Below are 19,546 nucleotides of genomic sequence, written 5' to 3' on the forward strand. Positions count from 1 at the left end.
TGTTTTTTCGTTCATATGGGTTTTACTCAAAATAAACATTGAAGCTATATTTATATATATACTGGATATTTATTGAAGAAAATGGATTCTAGAATTAAAAAAACAACAAAAAAAACAACAAAAATTATTGATAAAATTGTCAATTACATCATCATCATTATTATTATTATTCACATATAATGAATGTGTGTGTACTACACAATAGATCCAATAAAATAGATGATGATAGCCAATTAGCATTTAAAAATAGTATGGAATGAATAACTTGTTGTGTTTGCCTTAATTTTTTTTGTTGTTGTTGTTGTTGTTGCTGTTGTTGTCCATTTGCTGCTCTCATTTTAATGATGATGATGATCATCTTCATATATGCAAAAGAAGAAAAAAAAGGAGAAAAAACGAATGAATGAATGAATGAATGAATGAATCTAGATATAAACCGTTTCATTTATTTATTTTCTCTGGATCAACGTCATGAGGATTGGAGAAAAAAAAGAGTACATTATGGAAAGTAAAAAAAAAACAAAACAAAACAAAAAAAAAAATATTCGCTTTAGAGACAATAACAATAATAATAACCGACAACGATTATCGCGGGTATATATTCAACGTTCTAATTTTGTATTGGCGTATGCTTGCCCGGTTTTGTATATAAAAAGTGATACATTTTTTGCATTTCTTTTCTTCTTTGAATTTTTTCATAATTTCAATACACACAACATGTATAATGCTGATGATCGAATCAAAATATCAACATTGAATCATCAACAAAAGCAAAAATCAACTAAAACAACAACAACAACAACAACAACTACAATAACGACGAAAATATTACAACCAAATATTGTTTTAAAAATTAAAACATTGAATCAGAATAATAATTTAGCACGAAATATTCAAACAACTAAGACGACGACGACGACGACGACTACATCAGAAACGGATAAGAAATCGGACAACAACGATTCAATCGATATTCATATTGCAACAGCCACAAATGGTAAAATTCATCATCAACAAAAAGTGAATCTAATATTTAATACGAAAATTCATCATCAACAACAGCAACAATCAATGATTCTAAATGGTGATCAAAAACAATCAAGGCCAATGGCTACTAAATTATCAACAACAAATAATCTGACAACTACAGCATCATTGACAACAACAACAACAACAACTACAACAACGACATCATCTAATTCTTTGCCAAAATCATCATCATCAAGTTTAAATTCTTCAGATAATGAGAATGATATGGAATTCCATGTTACACCATCATCGTCATCATCGTCATCATCAACAACAAGTATTAATTCATCAAATGATAGTGAACAATTATTATCAGCTGAAATTGTTACCATTAATAAAGCGTTGATTGCAGCTAAAGAGGGAAATTTAAAATTATTACAGGTAGGTTATAATTATTTTGATTTTCAATTTGACGAGATCATTCACCTAATATATAGTAATAATAAAATTGTAAAAATTGGAAAAACCAAGTTTAATTTAATTGTTGGTCATTGCACGATTATGGAAATTAAATGCAAAAAAAAACCGCCAATTATTTTGAATTCTAAACAATAGATGGCATGACTAGATTGAATTTTAAAAAAATCTTTTTTTTTTCATAGTCAATGAAAAATGTATTGGAAAAATCACGTTATATTGAAGGAACATTTGGTGCCAATCTTGTACATTATGCAGCACGAAATGGTGATGTTAATATTCTAGATTTTTTAATCATAAAATGTGGCCTTAATCCATTATTACGATCCAATGATAATAATGGATATTTACCAACACATGAAGCTGCATTATTGGGTAAAATTGAAACATTAGCATGGCTTTTAAAGATGACCAATTCATCATTAATGGATCGTGATTATTATGGACATACATATCTTCATTTAGCGGCAAGGTAAGTGGAAAATAAAATCAATGAAATTTATCGTGATTTTGGTTTTTTGTTTCAAAAAAAAAAAAAAAATGATTGCAAACACACAATATCAATTACACATTGTGTGGACAACAACAACAACAACAAAAATCCATATAGATCCAAAAAAAAAAATAGATATTTTTAGCATACCTCACCGACACCAAAAAAAAAACACGAAAACAAATGCGGTAAAATGGTCAGCACAAAATTAAGGTTATATACATCATCATGTGTCATAAATTTTCGGCCACTTGTTTGATTGGTTTTTGTTGTTTTGTTCAGAACAACAACAACAACAACAACAAAAAATCAATTCTCTTTCAGTTTCAACTTGAATAATGATAATAAATAAATTAATTGAAAAAAAAATTGAAACAACAACAAAAAGAACAAAATGATGAGGTTTTTTTCTGTTTGGGTGAGAAAAAAAAAACAGAAAGTTTTGCCGCTTTGTTTCTCTCTCTCTCTCTCTTTCGTTCTTTCTTTCATCATTTTTTTTTCAAATAAGTTACAGTGAAATGAAAAATCAAAAACCAAAAACTAGATCAAAATGAATGATGAATCATTTTAGTTTGTTGTGTAGTCATTTGTGTACTACTATTTTTGGTATTTCGTTTTTTATTTTTTAATTTTGTTTTTTTTCACTTAATTTTATTTTATGTGTTTGTTTTATTTTTCTTCGTGATTATAATCATCGACTAAAACAACAAAAAAAAAATGATGAAAAGAAATGGTCATTCATCAGTAATCAATTGGCTATTAAAAGAGGCTAAAATGTCCACAATGGATATAAATAAAATGGGTGCATTACCATTACATTATGCAGCAGCTAAAGGATGTTTAGAATGTGTACGATTATTAATAGAATCACCATGTCAGAATCTAAGGTAAGAATCAATTTCTATATTTTTTTTTGCCAAAAAAAATCAAAATTTTTTCTCTTCTTTAAAATAGTGCAAATGCACAAATGGAAAACAATGTTACACCGGTTTATTTGGCTGCACAAGAAGGACATCTTGATGTTTTGAAATATTTAGTCCATATGGCCGGTAATGGTTCATTATTGATACGAGCCAAAGATGGTATGACACCATTACATGCAGCTGCACAAACGGGTGCATTAAATTGTCTTAAATGGATGGTATATATGTTTTCATTTTAAATGAATGAATTTCATTTAATTTAATTTTCACTTTTTTTTCAATTACTATTATCCATTCAAGATTGAAGAACAAAAAATTGATCCAAATATTCGTGATAATGATGGTGCAACAGCCATACATTTTGCTGCTAGTCGTGGCCATATTGAAATAATAAAATATCTACTCGAACATAATGCCTATTTGATTCATGATAAATATGGCAAAAGTCCATTGAATGATGCTGCCGAAAATGAACAAGTAGAAGTGAGTGTGTTTGCAAAAAAATTTTCTTTACAATTTCATTATTCAAGAAATGGTCTAATTTTTATTTTGTTTTCTGCCACATTTTCACGGAAATAATTTAAATAAATATCTAGTGTTTAAAATTATTGATTGAACATCATGCTTGTAAATTATATCCAACCACAACAACAATGAAAATGTTACAATCAGATCGTAATAATAAAATGACAACGATTGCAGCTAATTCGATTCATTCGGATCAAAATGGATCAAACAGCAGCTGCAGCAGCAGCAGCAGCAAAAACTTTTTGACCAATGATCATCATTGTCATTTATCATCATCAATGGTATTTATTTAATTCAATTTCAATGATTTATTTTTTTTTCTTTATTCCATTTTATTGATTGATTAATAGTCATGTGAATTATATCCGGATTCAAATCAACAACTACAACAACAATCAACAATGGCGTCAAAACAACAACAACAACAACAACAATTGTGTTGCCATTCTTATTGTGGTCGACAAATGTTATCAACAACCTGTCTAAATGATTATGATAATAATGATGATGAATCTACAACTATAGCAAAAATAGCTACACCGACATCAGATTGTTGTTGTACCAAGTGTTGTAAAATTTCGACCAATCATAATATTATGGCAACGAAACGTAAATCTAAATATAAAATTTATTATCCTGAACATAATAATAATGATGACGGTAACTGTATCATTGGTGGTTTGCATCATCATTTGGAATTAAAAAATCCATCTGTACGTTTACCGTCGTCGTCGACAAAGACTATCCAATGTGAATGTTTTTATAATGGTGGTCAATATGATTATTGTTGTTGTTGTTGCCATTCAACGGTTAATAATAATACGGAAATGTCTCAATATCCAATATCCGCAACATCATCATCATCATCATTCCGATCTTTTAATAAATGTCCCACATCCTCATCATCATCAACATCATCATCAACACCATCATCATCCACATCATCATCATCATCATGGACATCATTCATTATTACAATGTACAAAATCGTCGAAGAAAATTTTTCTTGAAAAACGGAAATTATGTCGAAATAGTAATAAACAGCAACAACAACATCATCATCATAAAATGAAAATCGGTAATAAAAAATTTTTTTTCTGAATCGAGAATCAAATATTTATTTATTTTTTTTTTAATTTCAGCCGAAATTCATTCAAATTCCGATCAAATAGATGATTATACAAATCATGAAATGAATGGAAAACGAAATCTACAGAATTCCGGTAATACAAGCCCTACGGATGTTTATAGTAGTACAAGTACCGATGAAGGAATCTATCAAGAATTGGATGATGATACTGCAAGCAATGAGGAAACGATGATGATTGCAAGTGAAAGAAAATGTAAATATCAAACGATTAAACCGGAAAAGGTAACATCTTTATCATCATCATCATCATCGATTCCACCACCGCCGCCACCTCCACCACCACCAAATTTTATGCAATCATCATCATCATCACCATATCAGCAGCAATCATCATTTTCATTGCGAAAAGCAACAATAAATTCGACAAACAATACAGATTCTGAAAATTCTGACCAGAATAATTCAACATCATCATCATCATCAAATGTTCATCATCAAACACGTTATATTAAAAATACGAATGGTAAAAAAACCATCATGCAACAATTATTTATACCGCCACAATTTAGTTCACCACCAACAAATAATTCAAATATTAAACCATCCGAATATTTGAAACGTATTGTGGCAACAAAATCAATTTCAACATCATCATATGTTTCGAATACAAATCATATTCGTAATAGTAATAGTAATAATAAATATGAATACATTCATGATACTGGATTTCTGCAACGAAGTGCATCAGAAAATCATCTATTGGCCAATATTAATCGAAGTAAATATGATTTTCTACATCGTAATGATGATGATTGTATGAATAATCGTATCATGATGATTGATAAATCAGAAACTGAATCCAATATTGATTTATATTCGGAAACAAACAATGATGGTGATGATGATGAAGATGATGATGATGATTATGAAGCAACGAATAATAAGGATGATGATGATGATGATGATACATTTTCCGTTAAAAGTAAATCATCAAAGAAAAATGCTGTTCCATCTAATCAGATTGGTGTAATGTCCAAGATTGCCTTTTCTAATGCTACATATTCGATAACGAATGATCAATTGAAAAACATTATGCTTAAATCAACAACAATGAATAGTAATAATAATAATAATAGTGCTCAACGGATTGATGATGATAATTTAGTCAATAATAAAAATGATTTGATTCAAGAATTAAAAGTGGCTAAAAATCTTGATGGTATTAAAAAAGTGAAAGCAAATCATCGAAATCTTAATGAAGTAATTTACTTTTCATGTATTCAACACAGTAGCTTTTTTTTCTAATTTCTTGTTTTTTTTCCACTCTTGACGAACAAAACAAAAAAAAATTAGGTCAAAAATAAAATCGCTCAATTGGCACAAAATTTTACGGTTGAAGAGTTTTTAAAAACAATACCAGAAAAAGATCCAAAAGGTAATGAAATCCCGCCATGGAAACGGCATATGTTGGCGAAAAAAGCAGCGGAAAAAGCCAAAAAAGAGGCCGAAGAAGCAATACGTAAAGAATTTGAGGACAGAAAATCTCGTTCAATACCAGAATGGAAAAGACAATTGTTGAAAAAAGAATGTAGTGTTGATTCATCAATGTATAATCAACAAAACAATGGCAATTATATCAGGTATATGGAATTTTTTCCCTTTATAATCTAATGATTTTGTTTTTATCAATCTATCCAACAGAATCAATTCAGTAATCCAGATGAATAATCCGTATCATCATCATCAATACAATGGATTAGCGAGACAACAACAACAACAACAACCACCACCAATAAAGGAATCAAATTCGAATGATAAATATTCTGGACAGAATATTGATAGTAAACAATCATCATCATCATCATCAAATAATAATGATGATAACATTAATAATAACAGCCATCAAAATATTTTCAATTTTCGTTTAAGGAAAACAAATTCAATTTATTGGTGAAAAATGGCCGAGAATTTTTGTTGATTTATTCGAAAGAAAAACATTCTCATTTTTCTGGAATTTAATAATATAATATAAAATTCGAGTAAAATTACAATGTGCTTTTGTCGTGTTTTATTCAATTTTAGCTTTTTTTCCCGACAATTTTTTTAATCAATAAATGATATTTTTAATTGTTAACAATATAAAATTACGTATTTCGAATTAATCAATCAATGGGTGATGAACAAGGAGAAAGAAAAACAGCAACAGATGTATATTTTATGTAAACTTTCATCAATAGTTTGTGTGTGTATTTGTAATTGAGCCATTGTGTGTGTGTGTGTGTAATAATTATTGAAAATTTCATCATCATCATCATCATCTTGATCAATTATCGACAAGTCAAACCAAAAAAAAAAGTAAATTAAATTACCGAAAAGTTATTCTTAGTATATCCATTCGTATTTCATTTGTATTGAATTATTTGTGTGGCTTAGGTGTGTGTGTGTGTGAATTCAAATGAATGTGAAAACAGATCAATAGATTGATAGATAGATAAATAGATGCGATTCAGTTGTTGTTTTTTTTCTCAAATTCAATAATAAAAGAGAAAAGAAAATCAACAATAAAATGACAACAGTTGACAACGTGATTACTACTAAATTGGAAATAATTTAATGGTGAAAATTTTTCAAAATTTCCATATATTCAAATAAGGATAATATATAGGCTCGTTAATGATGTGATGAAAACAGGTGGGTAGTTTTATATTGTAATTTGTTGTATTTTGTATTGTAAATAATCGATAATTTTGTTATTTGTATTTTTTTCTGCTAAATTACGAATTATATAATGAATTACTGAAGACAGACAGACATGAATTGATGTATATTCTATGCTCTCAAAATGTTTGGTTGTTGTGGTTGTTATATTTATATATTGATGATCTTGATGATGAATAGATAGATATATAGAAAAAAAAAGATTTATCAAAAATAACGTCTTTCAACTTCAAACTTTGATTTTTTGTCCATTTATTTGTGATTTTGGTGTGATTTTCAAAAATATCCTGGATGTTCCATCAGTGAATAATATTGGCCATTATAGACAACACCAATCTCTCTTAACATATCGCCTTTGATGATAGCTTTTATAAGCCAATTATAACAATCGATACTTTCTTTATCTCTTTCCAATTTATCAATATCGATTATTTTCGATTTTAATCGTTCCAATATAATGCCAATATCTTTAATGCTTAAATGTTTTTTATGATTAGCCGATAATTGATCAACAAGCATTAGATAACGTTCACAGAATTGTTCATCATCATCATCACGTTCGGTTGTTTCGGTTTCAGAATCATCACTAGAACTAACATTACCATCAACAATATGTCCATTGATTAGACCCATTAACGATATGTTTCGTTTGTTAGCTCCGTTGAATGATGTGCAATTTGAATCGATACTTTTCTCGATGTCCATAAAACGAACATGACCTTTTTTCGCTTTTGATTGAGCAACAATATTGGCATCAATTTGAGCTGATGATGAACCTTTTTCAAAAGGTGATGTCGCCTTATTGGTTGTAGTAACAGTTGGTGAAATCGTACGACTAAGATCAAGTATTGGTGATGTTCCTACGGATTTGCTAACTTTGATTGAGCCACCATCACGATGTAATGAAGAACAATGAAAATCACAATAAGAAGTGAGATCATGAGCTGAGCTAAAATCATCAATTGCTCGATCAATGAATGAAAAATCATCGGCAGATAATGTTTTATATGGCAGTGCTGATCGATAGGCTGCTAATGTATTTAGATTTCTTACGCTTCTCAAATATGATTCATATGATTTGGCACGACTAGAATTCGGTCGTGGAAATGTTGAGCTATACACTTTATCGCCAAATTGAGCGTATGAAGAAGGCTGTGAAGACAATTTCCAGGAAGGCTCTTCAAAATCACTTAGATATTTGAATTTATTATCATGTTCCCATTGTAATGTGACAGTGATGAATCCTTGATCATCTTTGATTGACCAAGCTGGTGATTTATTGGCTAATTTTAATGTATTGATAGTATCACAAACAATCTGTGGAATAGCGGATAATGCTGAAAAAAAACATTATTGTTAAATGCAATTCAAATCAGAACGAAAAAAAAACTCAAAGAAATTACCAGATTTAAGTGCATCCATTCCTGGTGGTAGCCAATTTTCATCATCACGAAGTAATAGAAAAATTGTATCCTTTTCAGCTGATTGAAAATATGAATCATCTTCCACTTCTGTACCATCATTTTCAAATACAACACGTAGATAACGATAATTTTCATAGCCCAATTTTTCAGCTCCACGAATCTTGAATTCTTGAAGATTTGAGGCAGTTATTGATTTACGTTTCTGTCGATCTGATGACCAAACTTTATATGGTCTAGGTTGATTTGAATGCTAATGAGAATTAATATAAAAAATTAAATCAAACAAAATTGGAAAAGAAAAATGGAAAAAAATTACCGATCGAGACATGGCAATACAGTACAATATCGATTTTCATCAATCGATGTTGTTGTTGTTGTTGTTGTTCATTGCATTTGATCACAAAATTCAACTTAGACATTGCTATATTGTAGAAACATTTTTGTTGTAAAATAATTTTCTTGAATTGATTGATTTGGCAGTAATTTTTTTTTCGCTATTAATTAATTTTATTATTATTATATGTATAAACGGAAGCCAAAAAACGAAAAAAAAGTGGCTATGTACACAACATTAATACATGATGATGATGATGATGATGGTGATAAGCTTGAAGATTGAAGAAAAAAGCACTGGGGCGAAAATTAAATTTTCAAATGATCGAAACAAACAAACCAAAGCAAAAAAAAAAAAACAATGGAACAAAAATGTAGCAGAAAAAAAACAAAACAAAAACAAACAAACAAAAAATTAGAATAACAAAATTGACAATCACAAAATCAAAAACAGGAAAAAAAATTTTTATACAAAGACAAATGAATGATGATGATGATGATGGTGATGAGAATGTTGATGATGATGATGTTTATGTCTATCAATGATGATGTTGATGATGATGATGATCATTGAAAGATGTTCATGTTTCGATTTTTTTTTTTGCTCTGGTTTTATCTATCCATCCATTGGATCTATTGGTCTAATCGTAGTCGTTTGAATGACCTAAAATCCGTTGAATCAGTTTTTCTTCTTCTTCTTCTTTCTGTCATTTTTCTTTTGGCTTCATTTTGTACTATATGATGGAACAAGAACAATTCTATATAGTTCTTTTGGTACATTTAAAGTATTTGAAAACATAGAATTAGATGCATATAGCCATAAACAATCATGGACAATCATCATCATCAATATTATTGGCCTACTGTGATCTACCACTACCAAAAAAAAAGAGAAAACAAAACAAAACAAAACAAAACAAAAAAATAATCTGCAGTGTGATGCGTATGGGCAATAATTTTTTTTGAAGAAGAATTTTGTTCCAAAAAAAAAAATAAAAATTTTGCGCAAGATTCGAATTGTTGCTGCCATATATACAACTTGGCCAACTTTTATTCTTATTCACTCTCATCTTCATTCGGCATTTTATTCTTCTTCTTCTTATTATTCTATACCATTGATAAATGTAAAATGGAAAAAAAGTAGGTCTTTACCGAATAAGAAGAAAAAAAAATCCGACTTTTTTTTTTGCTGTCTGTCTGATTTACTTGATGTGTCAGTGTCGTTGATCTATTGATGAAGAAAAGGATCTACGATGCCAGAGCAATGTCCAGCAGCAGCAGCAGCAGCATACTGATATATTGATTGAATTTCATTTCATTTCATTTTTTTCGACATAAGAATATAAATTGAATCAATAATTTTTGCTTGATCGAATTCAATATATCCAATTTTTTTGATTTTTTTTTCCTAATTTTCAAATGAAAAACTGACAATTGTTCATCATCGGATTATACCATGAAAGTAATGTTCAATGATACTTACATCGTATATCGACAATGATAATTTTCTTAAGCTCGTGATCATTTTTTTTTGTTATTATTGTTTTCGATGATGATTGACAAGATACTTTTGGTGAATTTTATTTGTTTTATATAACATATATATAAAAAAGATCAAAGAATCGAACAATGGCAACCGAACAAGTAGTAAGTTTATGAATGTTATTAAATAAATTGATTAAAAATCAATCTGTTTTTTTTTTGCTCTTGAAATCTAAAATAAAAAAGTTGACGGTTATCGAAAATTCGGCTAAAACAAATGTATTGGATCAACAAAATGGAAACAATAGCAATAGTGGTTATGTAATGATACGAAAATATTTAATCAATTCAGCTGTGAATTTTTTGCAAAATTCTCGTCTCAAATTATCTACAAATGATGCAAAACGTACATTTTTACTTGACAAAGGTCTAACGGCTGATGAAATTGATTTGGCATTTGAATTGGCCATACGAAAACCAATGAACGATGAAACGATTCTAAAAGAATTGGACATAATTTCCAATAGTAACATGTCATTGATTGGTCGATCATTTTCTATGTTTTATCAATTTTTACTTTGGACCGGATTCATATATGGATCTTATACGATTTATTGGGAAAAAATACATCCATATCTGTTTGAAACAGCAAAAAATGATCGTCCTGAAGAGAAAATTTATGAAAAAATAGAAGAACTCAAAACACAAATCACCGAAATGAACACAAATCTATCAATAGTGCATGAATTCATTACAACATATTGTCGGCTAAGAGATGATTCGACAATGAAAATGAAAACTGAACTATCTTCAATCAAAGCTTTACTTGTTAATCGTCATCAATTTCCATCTGTACCCACAATACCTAAATGGCAACTTACGAATGGCAATAGCAATGGTGAATAATCGATAAAAAATAAACACCAGTGATAAATTCAAGTTAACTATTGTTTTTTTTTTTAATTTTTATTCATATACAAAGTAATATATTCTATTTACATCTTATTTTTTACATTATCATGAATAAAATCTGGGTATAAAAAAAAATGAATGTTTCAATAATAAAAAGGATACGTGAATATATGTACAAAAAAAGAAGAAGAAATTTAGAGAGAAAAATATTGTAATTTAGCATTGTTGTTGTTGTGGTTGTTGTTGTGGTTGTTGTTGCATCAATTGTTTAATTTGTTGACATGTTTTTTTATATTTATTTTGCCCCACAAATGATTCCATAATCAATGTTCGGCTTAGTGCAAAAAGCATGGCGATGAAAATGATTGCAATGACAGCGAATACAATAACTAGTATGGCATTTGCTTTCCATTGTTGACAATTATTGTGATTGCTTGATAATTTTGATTCTACTTTTATTTCAATGTAACGATCCGATCCCATTGATTCCGGTAATGATCCATCCAATGTAAATTGTGAAAATAATTGAATCATTCGTTTGGATATTTGTTTATCATTCATGTTCGATATGAATGGATTTTTAAATGCCAAACCAAATGCCAAAAGTACATCATCACCATGAATGGATGAATTTATAAATTCCGGTGCAATCGAAAATGATGGTTTATAATCGACTTTATATTTGAAGATATTATGTAATCTATAATTTTTACTGTAATAGATTCGTTGCAAAATGGCATCATATTCACGCATATGTGATTCGATCAATAATTCTGAACAGAATTGCATATAATTATCTCGATTGGTAATGATATCGGCTTTATAATTATCGAAATGAAAATCATCACCATAAAACATTTGTAAATCTTCACGTATTATTCGTTCAAATTCATTATCGCTGATATTATTACGAATAAGTTGCCCATAGAATGATTCATCCATAGCCAAATGTTTAAGTAGGCAAAGACTTCCTTCGTATTGATTAGTGCCCAACATGATGCTTTCAACATGTTTGGAAAATTTTCCCTTTCGTAGGGCATTCAATGGTTCATCAACGATAAAATCATTGTCGATAAATGGTTTCCAGCCATGTCCGCTTTTATCTAAAATTTGCTTAGCTGGCAACATTTTCAAACATTCGATATCATTACAGCCTTGACTTTCAATGACTTGTTGAATTTTATCATCATGTTTGTCATCGAAAACCCAATTGCCAACAGCAATGCCGCTCATAAGAATGGCTCGATTAAATAGCGTTACTGGATAATCAATAATATGTTGTGAGCTAAGTAAAATTGATATCGACATTGAACCGGAGAATCGACCGAATACAGTTACATCGTCAGGATTTCCACCAAAATTAGCAATATTTTGATTAATCCATTTAAGAGCTGCCAATTGATCCCAAAGACCGGCATTATTTTTGAGAAAACCAAAAATACCCACTCGATATTGTACAGTGACAACGATTACTTTTCCAATTGAAGCCAAATAAGTACCATCAAATTGTCGAGCATCGGCAAAATCATATCCTTCACCTGGTAGCCATACCATTACTGGTAATGGAGAATCTTGTTGTTCCACTGCTGGAACATAAATATTCAAATAAAGACAATCTTCTGAAATCTAGAAATAAAATGAGTTTAAAATTTGAATTCAATTCATCATTCTCAATACATACGTTATGAATTTGATCCAAATCAAGAAGTGGATTAATTGCCTTGGCCAAATGTTTCATTTGCATACATGTTGGTTTCAATTGTTTAGCCATTAATAAACGTTCACTTGCATTGGCCAATAATTCTTTTGGTCTCTCAAATCGATTCACACCAATTGGTGGCTGTGCATATGGAACACCAAAAAATTGATATATTTCATCATTATTATTGATCAAAGTTTTTTGACCAATCAATCGTCCTGATGTAGTCGATACGATAGGTTCCATTTGAATGGAATAATCACCAGCAATGACCAATGATGGACATATTATAAAAATTATAATAAGATTTGATATTTTCATGTTTAAAGTATCGATAAAAAGTTTTTTTTTCTTAAAAAAAATTGAATGAAAATTGTTTAATCAAGTTCAAAGTTATTCTCGTCAAAGTCGTTGTTGTTTCGAATGTTTGTTCGAAATGATTTGGTCCGAAATTCGCGGACCATCTTTCTTTATATACACACACAAACGATGATCAAGATGGGCATCAAACATCTATTTTTTTTTTGAAATATTTTATCTTTATCTTCTTGTTCTTTATTTTTCATTCATTAACTTGCCACTAAACGATGTAATATATTGATGAATGGCAAAAAAAATGTGGCGCCCTTTTTCTATAAAGCCAATGAAGTAATGGTAGGAGTTAACTTTATTTTTCTCTTGTTTCTGGTAACGAATCAAAAATCACCGTCATCATCAGCAAACATTGATTTCACTTTTTTTTTCTTATGTGCAAAAAGAAATGTGCACCATATATAAATTTTTTCTTTTACGTCAAACACACCATTTTTATTATTCAATTGTGGTATATAATAATAAATTATATGAAACTACTATATCTCATGATTTTCATGCACACACACACACACACACAACCCATCGGATGTCTTTTTTTTTGTATTTCGTAAAAAAAAGAATGATAATCTTCTGAAAAACGGACAAGTTGATTGACCTGTTTTGGTTTTTCAATGATGACGGTGGTGATGATGGTGATGGTGGTGGTGGTGGTGGTGGGGGTTGAATTTTGCTTTCCATTTTTTTTTTCTCTGTTTCACTTTCATCGTTTCATATCATCAGAACAGGATCTCATTGCCAAGGTGAATTCATATACGATGACGATGAAAATGAGCTGATTATTATTATTATTATTATATTTTTTTTCGCTTCTTTTTCACATGAATTTCATAGGAAAGAAACCAACGAGAGAAACAAAAAAAAAATTCTTTCAACGAGAATGAAATATTGATTTGTTTTTCTCGTTTTTTTTTCTTTCTTTTCCAATTGGTGGATCATTAATTTGATTGATCATCATTTGATTTATTTTGTCTTGTATGTTTGATTGGTTTTTTTTTCTTTCTGATGATCATTATCGAAATTCGTGATCAAATGAATGTTTTAATTTTTCGTCATGGCCATGATCTTGTTTGTGGAAAATAATCATAAACAACAAACAAACGTACAAATGAACAAGCGGATATGTTTGTAATGTCCGTTGAATTTTTGTACATCCATAGATAGATCGTATATTTTGGTGTGTTTGCCATACACACACACACACATCGTCCACGTGTGATCCACATGTTTTTTTTTTTGTTAGTTGGTTGTTGTTAGACATGTTTTTGATGATTTTTTTGATTTTTTTTTTTGAATGTGACACTTGAACTTGAATGACCGAGATTATTTTTTATTTCTTTCTCATAGAAATAAAAAACATTGACTTTTTTTATGATAATAACCTCATAGGTCATTGGATGAGAAAGACAACAACAACAACAACAACAATTTAGCCTAGCCATTCATTGATCTTTTCAATGCTGTTTTTTTTCTGAAAAAAACCAACATATCTTGCTAATTTATCAACCACGCATACAAACAAACATTAATTATTATTTTTTTTTTTGGTCTCAGGTTATTGTTCGTTGAATTTTTTTTTGCATTTCGAAAATGAAATAAACAACATTCTTTGGAATTTAAAAAAAAATGTTCAAATCCAGTTTTTTTTTATTAACACAAACGACCCTAGAGTTCAACGACGCCCCAATTATAAATGTTAAAAGTGAATTAATGAAAATGTTTATGAATGATGATGATGATGATGAGGTTTATTATCAAAAAATTGTTGATGATTTTTTTCATTCGCTTCAGGTAAGTGAATGTACCAATGGACAATCAACTTTCATTTATCGTGAATTTTTTTGTTTTTTTTATTTTTTTATTTTCTGGTATCTAAATCATCATTAATTGTTAATGAGTGTGTTTGTGAGTGTGTTTGTGTGTGTGTGCAAATGTTTGCTCTGCATGTATGTACATGATGTTTAAATGTGTCTTATCATTTCAATCAGAAAAAAAATTGCCTGTAATTCGAAATAATAACAATAATAATAATCGACAGTCATTTTATTTTTCTAACCATAATTATTCAAACGGAATAATTATCAACAACAACACCAGACATTCAGATATTCATGACCTTGTGCGCGTGTGTGAAGTGATGAACAATGTTGTCATAATCATCAAATTCTTTGAAATGAAATGAATGAAAAATGATGGCCTATTTATTTCTGTTTTGAGATTCTTCATTTGAATTGAATAAATTAAAAAAAAAATTCTTGTTGTTTTTTTTTTTTTTTTTTTTTTGGTTTTCATTTGCTGATGTAATCACCAAATTACCATGAACAAATCGAACGATAAAGAATAAAGAATGATGATTAATGATTGAATCTTTTTTCATTTAAATCATGATCCTTTTGAGGGTTCATTTTGGGATTAACATTTAAAATTTCTCTGACAGATTGGTTATTTATTTATTTATTTTATTTTTATTTTTTTTGGCTAAAATTCAATGTACTTTTTTCTGGTTTGTTGTTGGTTTCATTTATTCATTCATCCATTTGGTCATTTCATCACCATCATATTGCCTCAAGGAATATCTGATCTAAAATTTTTTCTTATTTATTTATTTACATCAATCGATAATCTGATCTGAAAATAACAACAAACACAACAACAACAACAAACGAATAAAGATGATGATGATGACCGCAGTGGTTGAAATCGTCCTTGAAAAAAAAATAAAATTAAAGGGTGAATATCCGTCAATGTTGTTGAACGGTAAAGGTGGTTGGATGAGATTTTTTTTTTTACTTTCATCGTCGTTGTTATTGTTGTTGTTGTTGTTGTTGATGTTTGATCATGAACTCGACATTGGCCAAGTACAAATGGAAATTTTTTAATTTTTTTTTTTGTTTTTTTTCTATTAGCCACTTTCAATGTTGTTGTTTTTTAGTGTTTTTGGTTGATTCGAGAAAAAACATACGATCAACTCTGAACTTGATTGCATCATAATTGCAATGGTGATGGTAATTATCATCTACCCTCTATTTCTATCATGACCTCGAAGATATTTCACCATAGTTACGTCATACTATTTGTAGAAAACAACAACGATATCATGAATTTTTCAACCATTTTCACAAGTCTTTGATATCACAAGATAATCATGTGATGATGATTTCATTTCATTTTCGGTTATCGCTTTCATATCCGTTTTTTTTATTGCAAACTAACCTTATCCATACATGAATTGAACAGATAAAAAAAATTGAATTAAATTAAATTTTAAAATTCATGAAATTCATAAATGAATCACAAAAAAAAATCAATATCGAGCAAAACAAAAAAAGAAAAATTTTCCGCTAAAAAATTGAATAAATTTTCTTGACGACCTTGTCATCTAATTTTGTAACTAAAATCAAGATAAAAAAAGATCTTTGATTTTTTTTCATTTCGAATGATGAAAACTAAACGATCAAGAAGAAGAAGAAGAAGAAGGAGAAACATTTCCACCACCATCCAAAAAATGACTTTGAAATGAAAATCATGATTATGTGTGATATCAAACGATGATTTCCAAAATATTTGTTGATGATGATGATTATCATCCCGTCAACCCGAAAAAAGAAAAAATTTTTTTCTTCTGATAATTGCCAATTATTAATTTCTTCTTGTTTATTTTCTTTGTTTCTTCATTCATTCATTGATTTATTCATTGATTAATGGAAAAAAACACTCTCTCTCTCTCTCTCTCTTTTTTTACATTACATTTGATGAAATGATTCAATCTACATTCGATTTTAGATAAAGATCTTTATAAAAAAAAATTTGTGTCACATTTTGTTCTAACCTTCTTCTTGTTATTGTTATTATTTATGCATTCATATCAATTATATTTCATTTTTTGTTTCTATCGAAATCATCATCATCATCAACATCAATATTGATTACTTATCGAATGGTTCGATCTTGATCATTCCATTGATGCAAACATATCATATTTGATTTTTCTTTTTTTCTTCTTCCAAAAAGATGATCATGATGATTATGATTTTCAAGGAACAAAATAGCGCCATTTTTTTCTGATTATCAACACAATAGATTATGTTTCGGATGGGAGGGGGAAAAAATCCGGGTTAATGAACTAATTCGAATGGAAAAAAAATGTTGATTTGATATTTTAATCAATCATTCGATCTTGATGATTTTGTTTGATCTATTCAGTTTTTTTTTATTGAAAAAAATCATAATCAGCAAAAAAAATATATTCCAAGTTGGCAACGAAAAATTTGTTTTTTTCCAAAATTGAATAAAAAATTGATTAAAATTTGTTTACCAGGCAAATTGACGTCGTTGTTGTTGTCGTTGTTGTTGTTGTTGTTGTGGTTTTGTAATTATCAAATAATCGATTATCGGGAAAAATAATTGTACCAGTTTTTTTTTATTTTTCCATGAAAAATCATTCTAATGAATGAGAAAAAAAACAACAAATTGAAATGATCGGGTTCAGATAAATGATTTTTCTGGGTGAATCTGTGTGTGTTTTTTTTTGCTCATTAAGAAAATAATGTCAATGTCATAAACAACCAAAATTTTCGGCATAAATGTCTATGTGCATATTTTCCTGACCTTGAATGTCAATAATCATCAATACATTTATTTAGTTTAGTTTATAATAACCGTCATCATCACCGATTGCGGATTATAAATTATCAAACACACCAGAAACTAATCAAATGAAAATTATCGGAAAATAATGATAAAATTGGTTGGATAAAATTGCAATGATCAACATCACAAGATCAATTTTTTTTTATTCAATTTGGTTAATATTTTTAAAAGAAAAAAAAAATATTGCTAAAAACTGAAACTTTGAAAATGGAAAAAATTGTTTGAAAAATTGTTCATTCTATAAATCGACGACATTCACCGATAGATGGCATTGGTATTTGTTGTGTTGTAATTTTTTTAAAAATTTCTACAGCCCATTCCTAATAGATCTTTGATTAGGAAACTTTTCTTAGCTTTTATGATCGATTTTTGCTTTGAAAAATATGCCACACTATTATTGATGTCATTTTTGTATTTCTTTTTAATCATTGTATTCGTTCGTTGTTCCAGATTCCAATTATTGTTGTCTATTTTTGACGGTTGTTCCGATTGTTGATGACCATTATCATCATCGCTATGATGATGATGATGATGACAAGAATTCATATATAACCAATCGATCCATTGATTTTGCACATACGATTGATTGATTTGATTAGCATTTCGGAGTATACGATTGATTGATGAAATACTTGGCAGATTATCTTGTGAACAAATTCGGTCATGACGAAGTTTTTCACGTATCTCCCATGCATACAATGAATTATTGGCCAATTTGTATTCATAGATTTTTTTCGTTACCAATGGTGTTGATACTCGTGGTTTGCTCCCTCCTATTCATAAAATTAATTATCATATTGATGATAATTATAATTCATAATCAAATCAAAAGAAGAAAAAAAAATCAATGTACCTATTGTGCCTGGCAATATCGAACCAGTCTTGTGAAATTTGGCCAATATCTTGCTGACACAACCATGTGAGACTAATAATCGTCGAGATATATCGCAAGGTCGATATCCTTTCAATGACATGGCCAATATCTGTAATCGTGAATCGAATGGCAATGGTTTACCATTACTGAATGATCCACCCAATTGATTAGTACTGATATTGTTCATATCAACAGCAGCAGTATTTGAAATTTTGATCCATTGACACCAAAGATTACATGAAGCAGCAGAACATTCATGATCAATAATAGAATGTTGATGTTGTGGATGTTGATGATCACACGATTCGATTGACTGCATGATGATGACTGTTGACCAATTCTGTATGGTATCCAAGTATTTAAATACTTGGAACCGTGAGAATAGAACAGGTGACATGATGATGATGTTTGGTTGATTATTAGGCCATGGTTTATTACATTCTTTACTGAAAAACAGTCATTTCAATTTGGTATTATAGCATACACACACACACATGTACCTAATAAAACAGATTTATAGTCCGATACATTGATCATTTGGTTCAATAAATTCTCCGTATACACAAACACAAACACAAACACAAACACACACACACACACAC

At 29.2% G+C, this 19,546-nt stretch overlaps 5 protein-coding genes across 6 annotated transcripts; 2 read left to right on the plus strand and 3 right to left on the minus strand.

Annotated features, from left to right (window-relative positions):
* Positions 1-584: 584 nt before the first annotated feature.
* LOC124491869 (uncharacterized) lies at positions 585-6,549 on the plus strand. Its single transcript, XM_075733083.1, is given in 11 exon segments — positions 585-1,410; positions 1,632-1,918; positions 2,668-2,826; positions 2,894-3,080; positions 3,163-3,345; positions 3,459-3,671; positions 3,741-4,265; positions 4,267-4,468; positions 4,533-5,740; positions 5,834-6,120; positions 6,182-6,549. Coding segments are annotated over 11 exon segments (4,197 nt in total). The 5' UTR covers positions 585-717; the 3' UTR covers positions 6,435-6,549.
* Positions 6,434-9,785, minus strand: Drep2 (DNA fragmentation factor-related protein 2). 2 transcript variants are annotated; one of them, XM_075733038.1, is made up of 4 exons: positions 9,428-9,785; positions 8,939-9,252; positions 8,602-8,872; positions 6,434-8,535 (listed from the first exon to the last, which is right to left on the minus strand). In XM_075733038.1, the coding sequence occupies exons 2-4, from the start codon at positions 8,948-8,950 to the stop codon at positions 7,475-7,477; spliced, it is 1,344 nt and encodes a 447-aa protein (XP_075589153.1). In that variant the 5' UTR covers positions 8,951-9,252; positions 9,428-9,785; the 3' UTR covers positions 6,434-7,474. The 2 variants fall into 2 exon arrangements, with proteins under 2 accessions (XP_075589153.1, XP_075589150.1); XM_075733035.1 differs by having other exon boundaries at positions 9,302-9,785.
* A 661-nt stretch (positions 9,786-10,446) lies between these two features.
* On the plus strand, positions 10,447-12,331 carry Pex14 (peroxisomal biogenesis factor 14). The gene is made up of 2 exons (XM_047055231.2): positions 10,447-10,602; positions 10,684-12,331. The coding sequence occupies exons 1-2, from the start codon at positions 10,585-10,587 to the stop codon at positions 11,341-11,343; spliced, it is 678 nt and encodes a 225-aa protein (XP_046911187.2). The 5' UTR covers positions 10,447-10,584; the 3' UTR covers positions 11,344-12,331.
* LOC124491870 (carboxylesterase 5A) lies at positions 11,469-13,647 on the minus strand. Its single transcript, XM_047054585.2, has 2 exons — positions 13,031-13,647; positions 11,469-12,975 (listed from the first exon to the last, which is right to left on the minus strand). Exons 1-2 carry the CDS (start codon positions 13,367-13,369, stop codon positions 11,566-11,568), a joined length of 1,749 nt encoding a protein of 582 aa, XP_046910541.2. The 5' UTR covers positions 13,370-13,647; the 3' UTR covers positions 11,469-11,565.
* Positions 13,648-18,367: 4,720 nt separating this feature from the next.
* On the minus strand, positions 18,368-19,263 carry LOC124491871 (paired box protein Pax-1). Its single transcript, XM_047054586.2, has 2 exons — positions 18,924-19,263; positions 18,368-18,843 (listed from the first exon to the last, which is right to left on the minus strand). Exons 1-2 carry the CDS (start codon positions 19,261-19,263, stop codon positions 18,368-18,370), a joined length of 816 nt encoding a protein of 271 aa, XP_046910542.1.
* Positions 19,264-19,546: the final 283 nt, after the last annotated feature.

This window comes from Dermatophagoides farinae, chromosome 1 (assembly GCF_024713945.1).
Source record: "Dermatophagoides farinae isolate YC_2012a chromosome 1, ASM2471394v1, whole genome shotgun sequence".
Classification (NCBI taxonomy): domain Eukaryota; kingdom Metazoa; phylum Arthropoda; class Arachnida; order Sarcoptiformes; family Pyroglyphidae; genus Dermatophagoides; species Dermatophagoides farinae.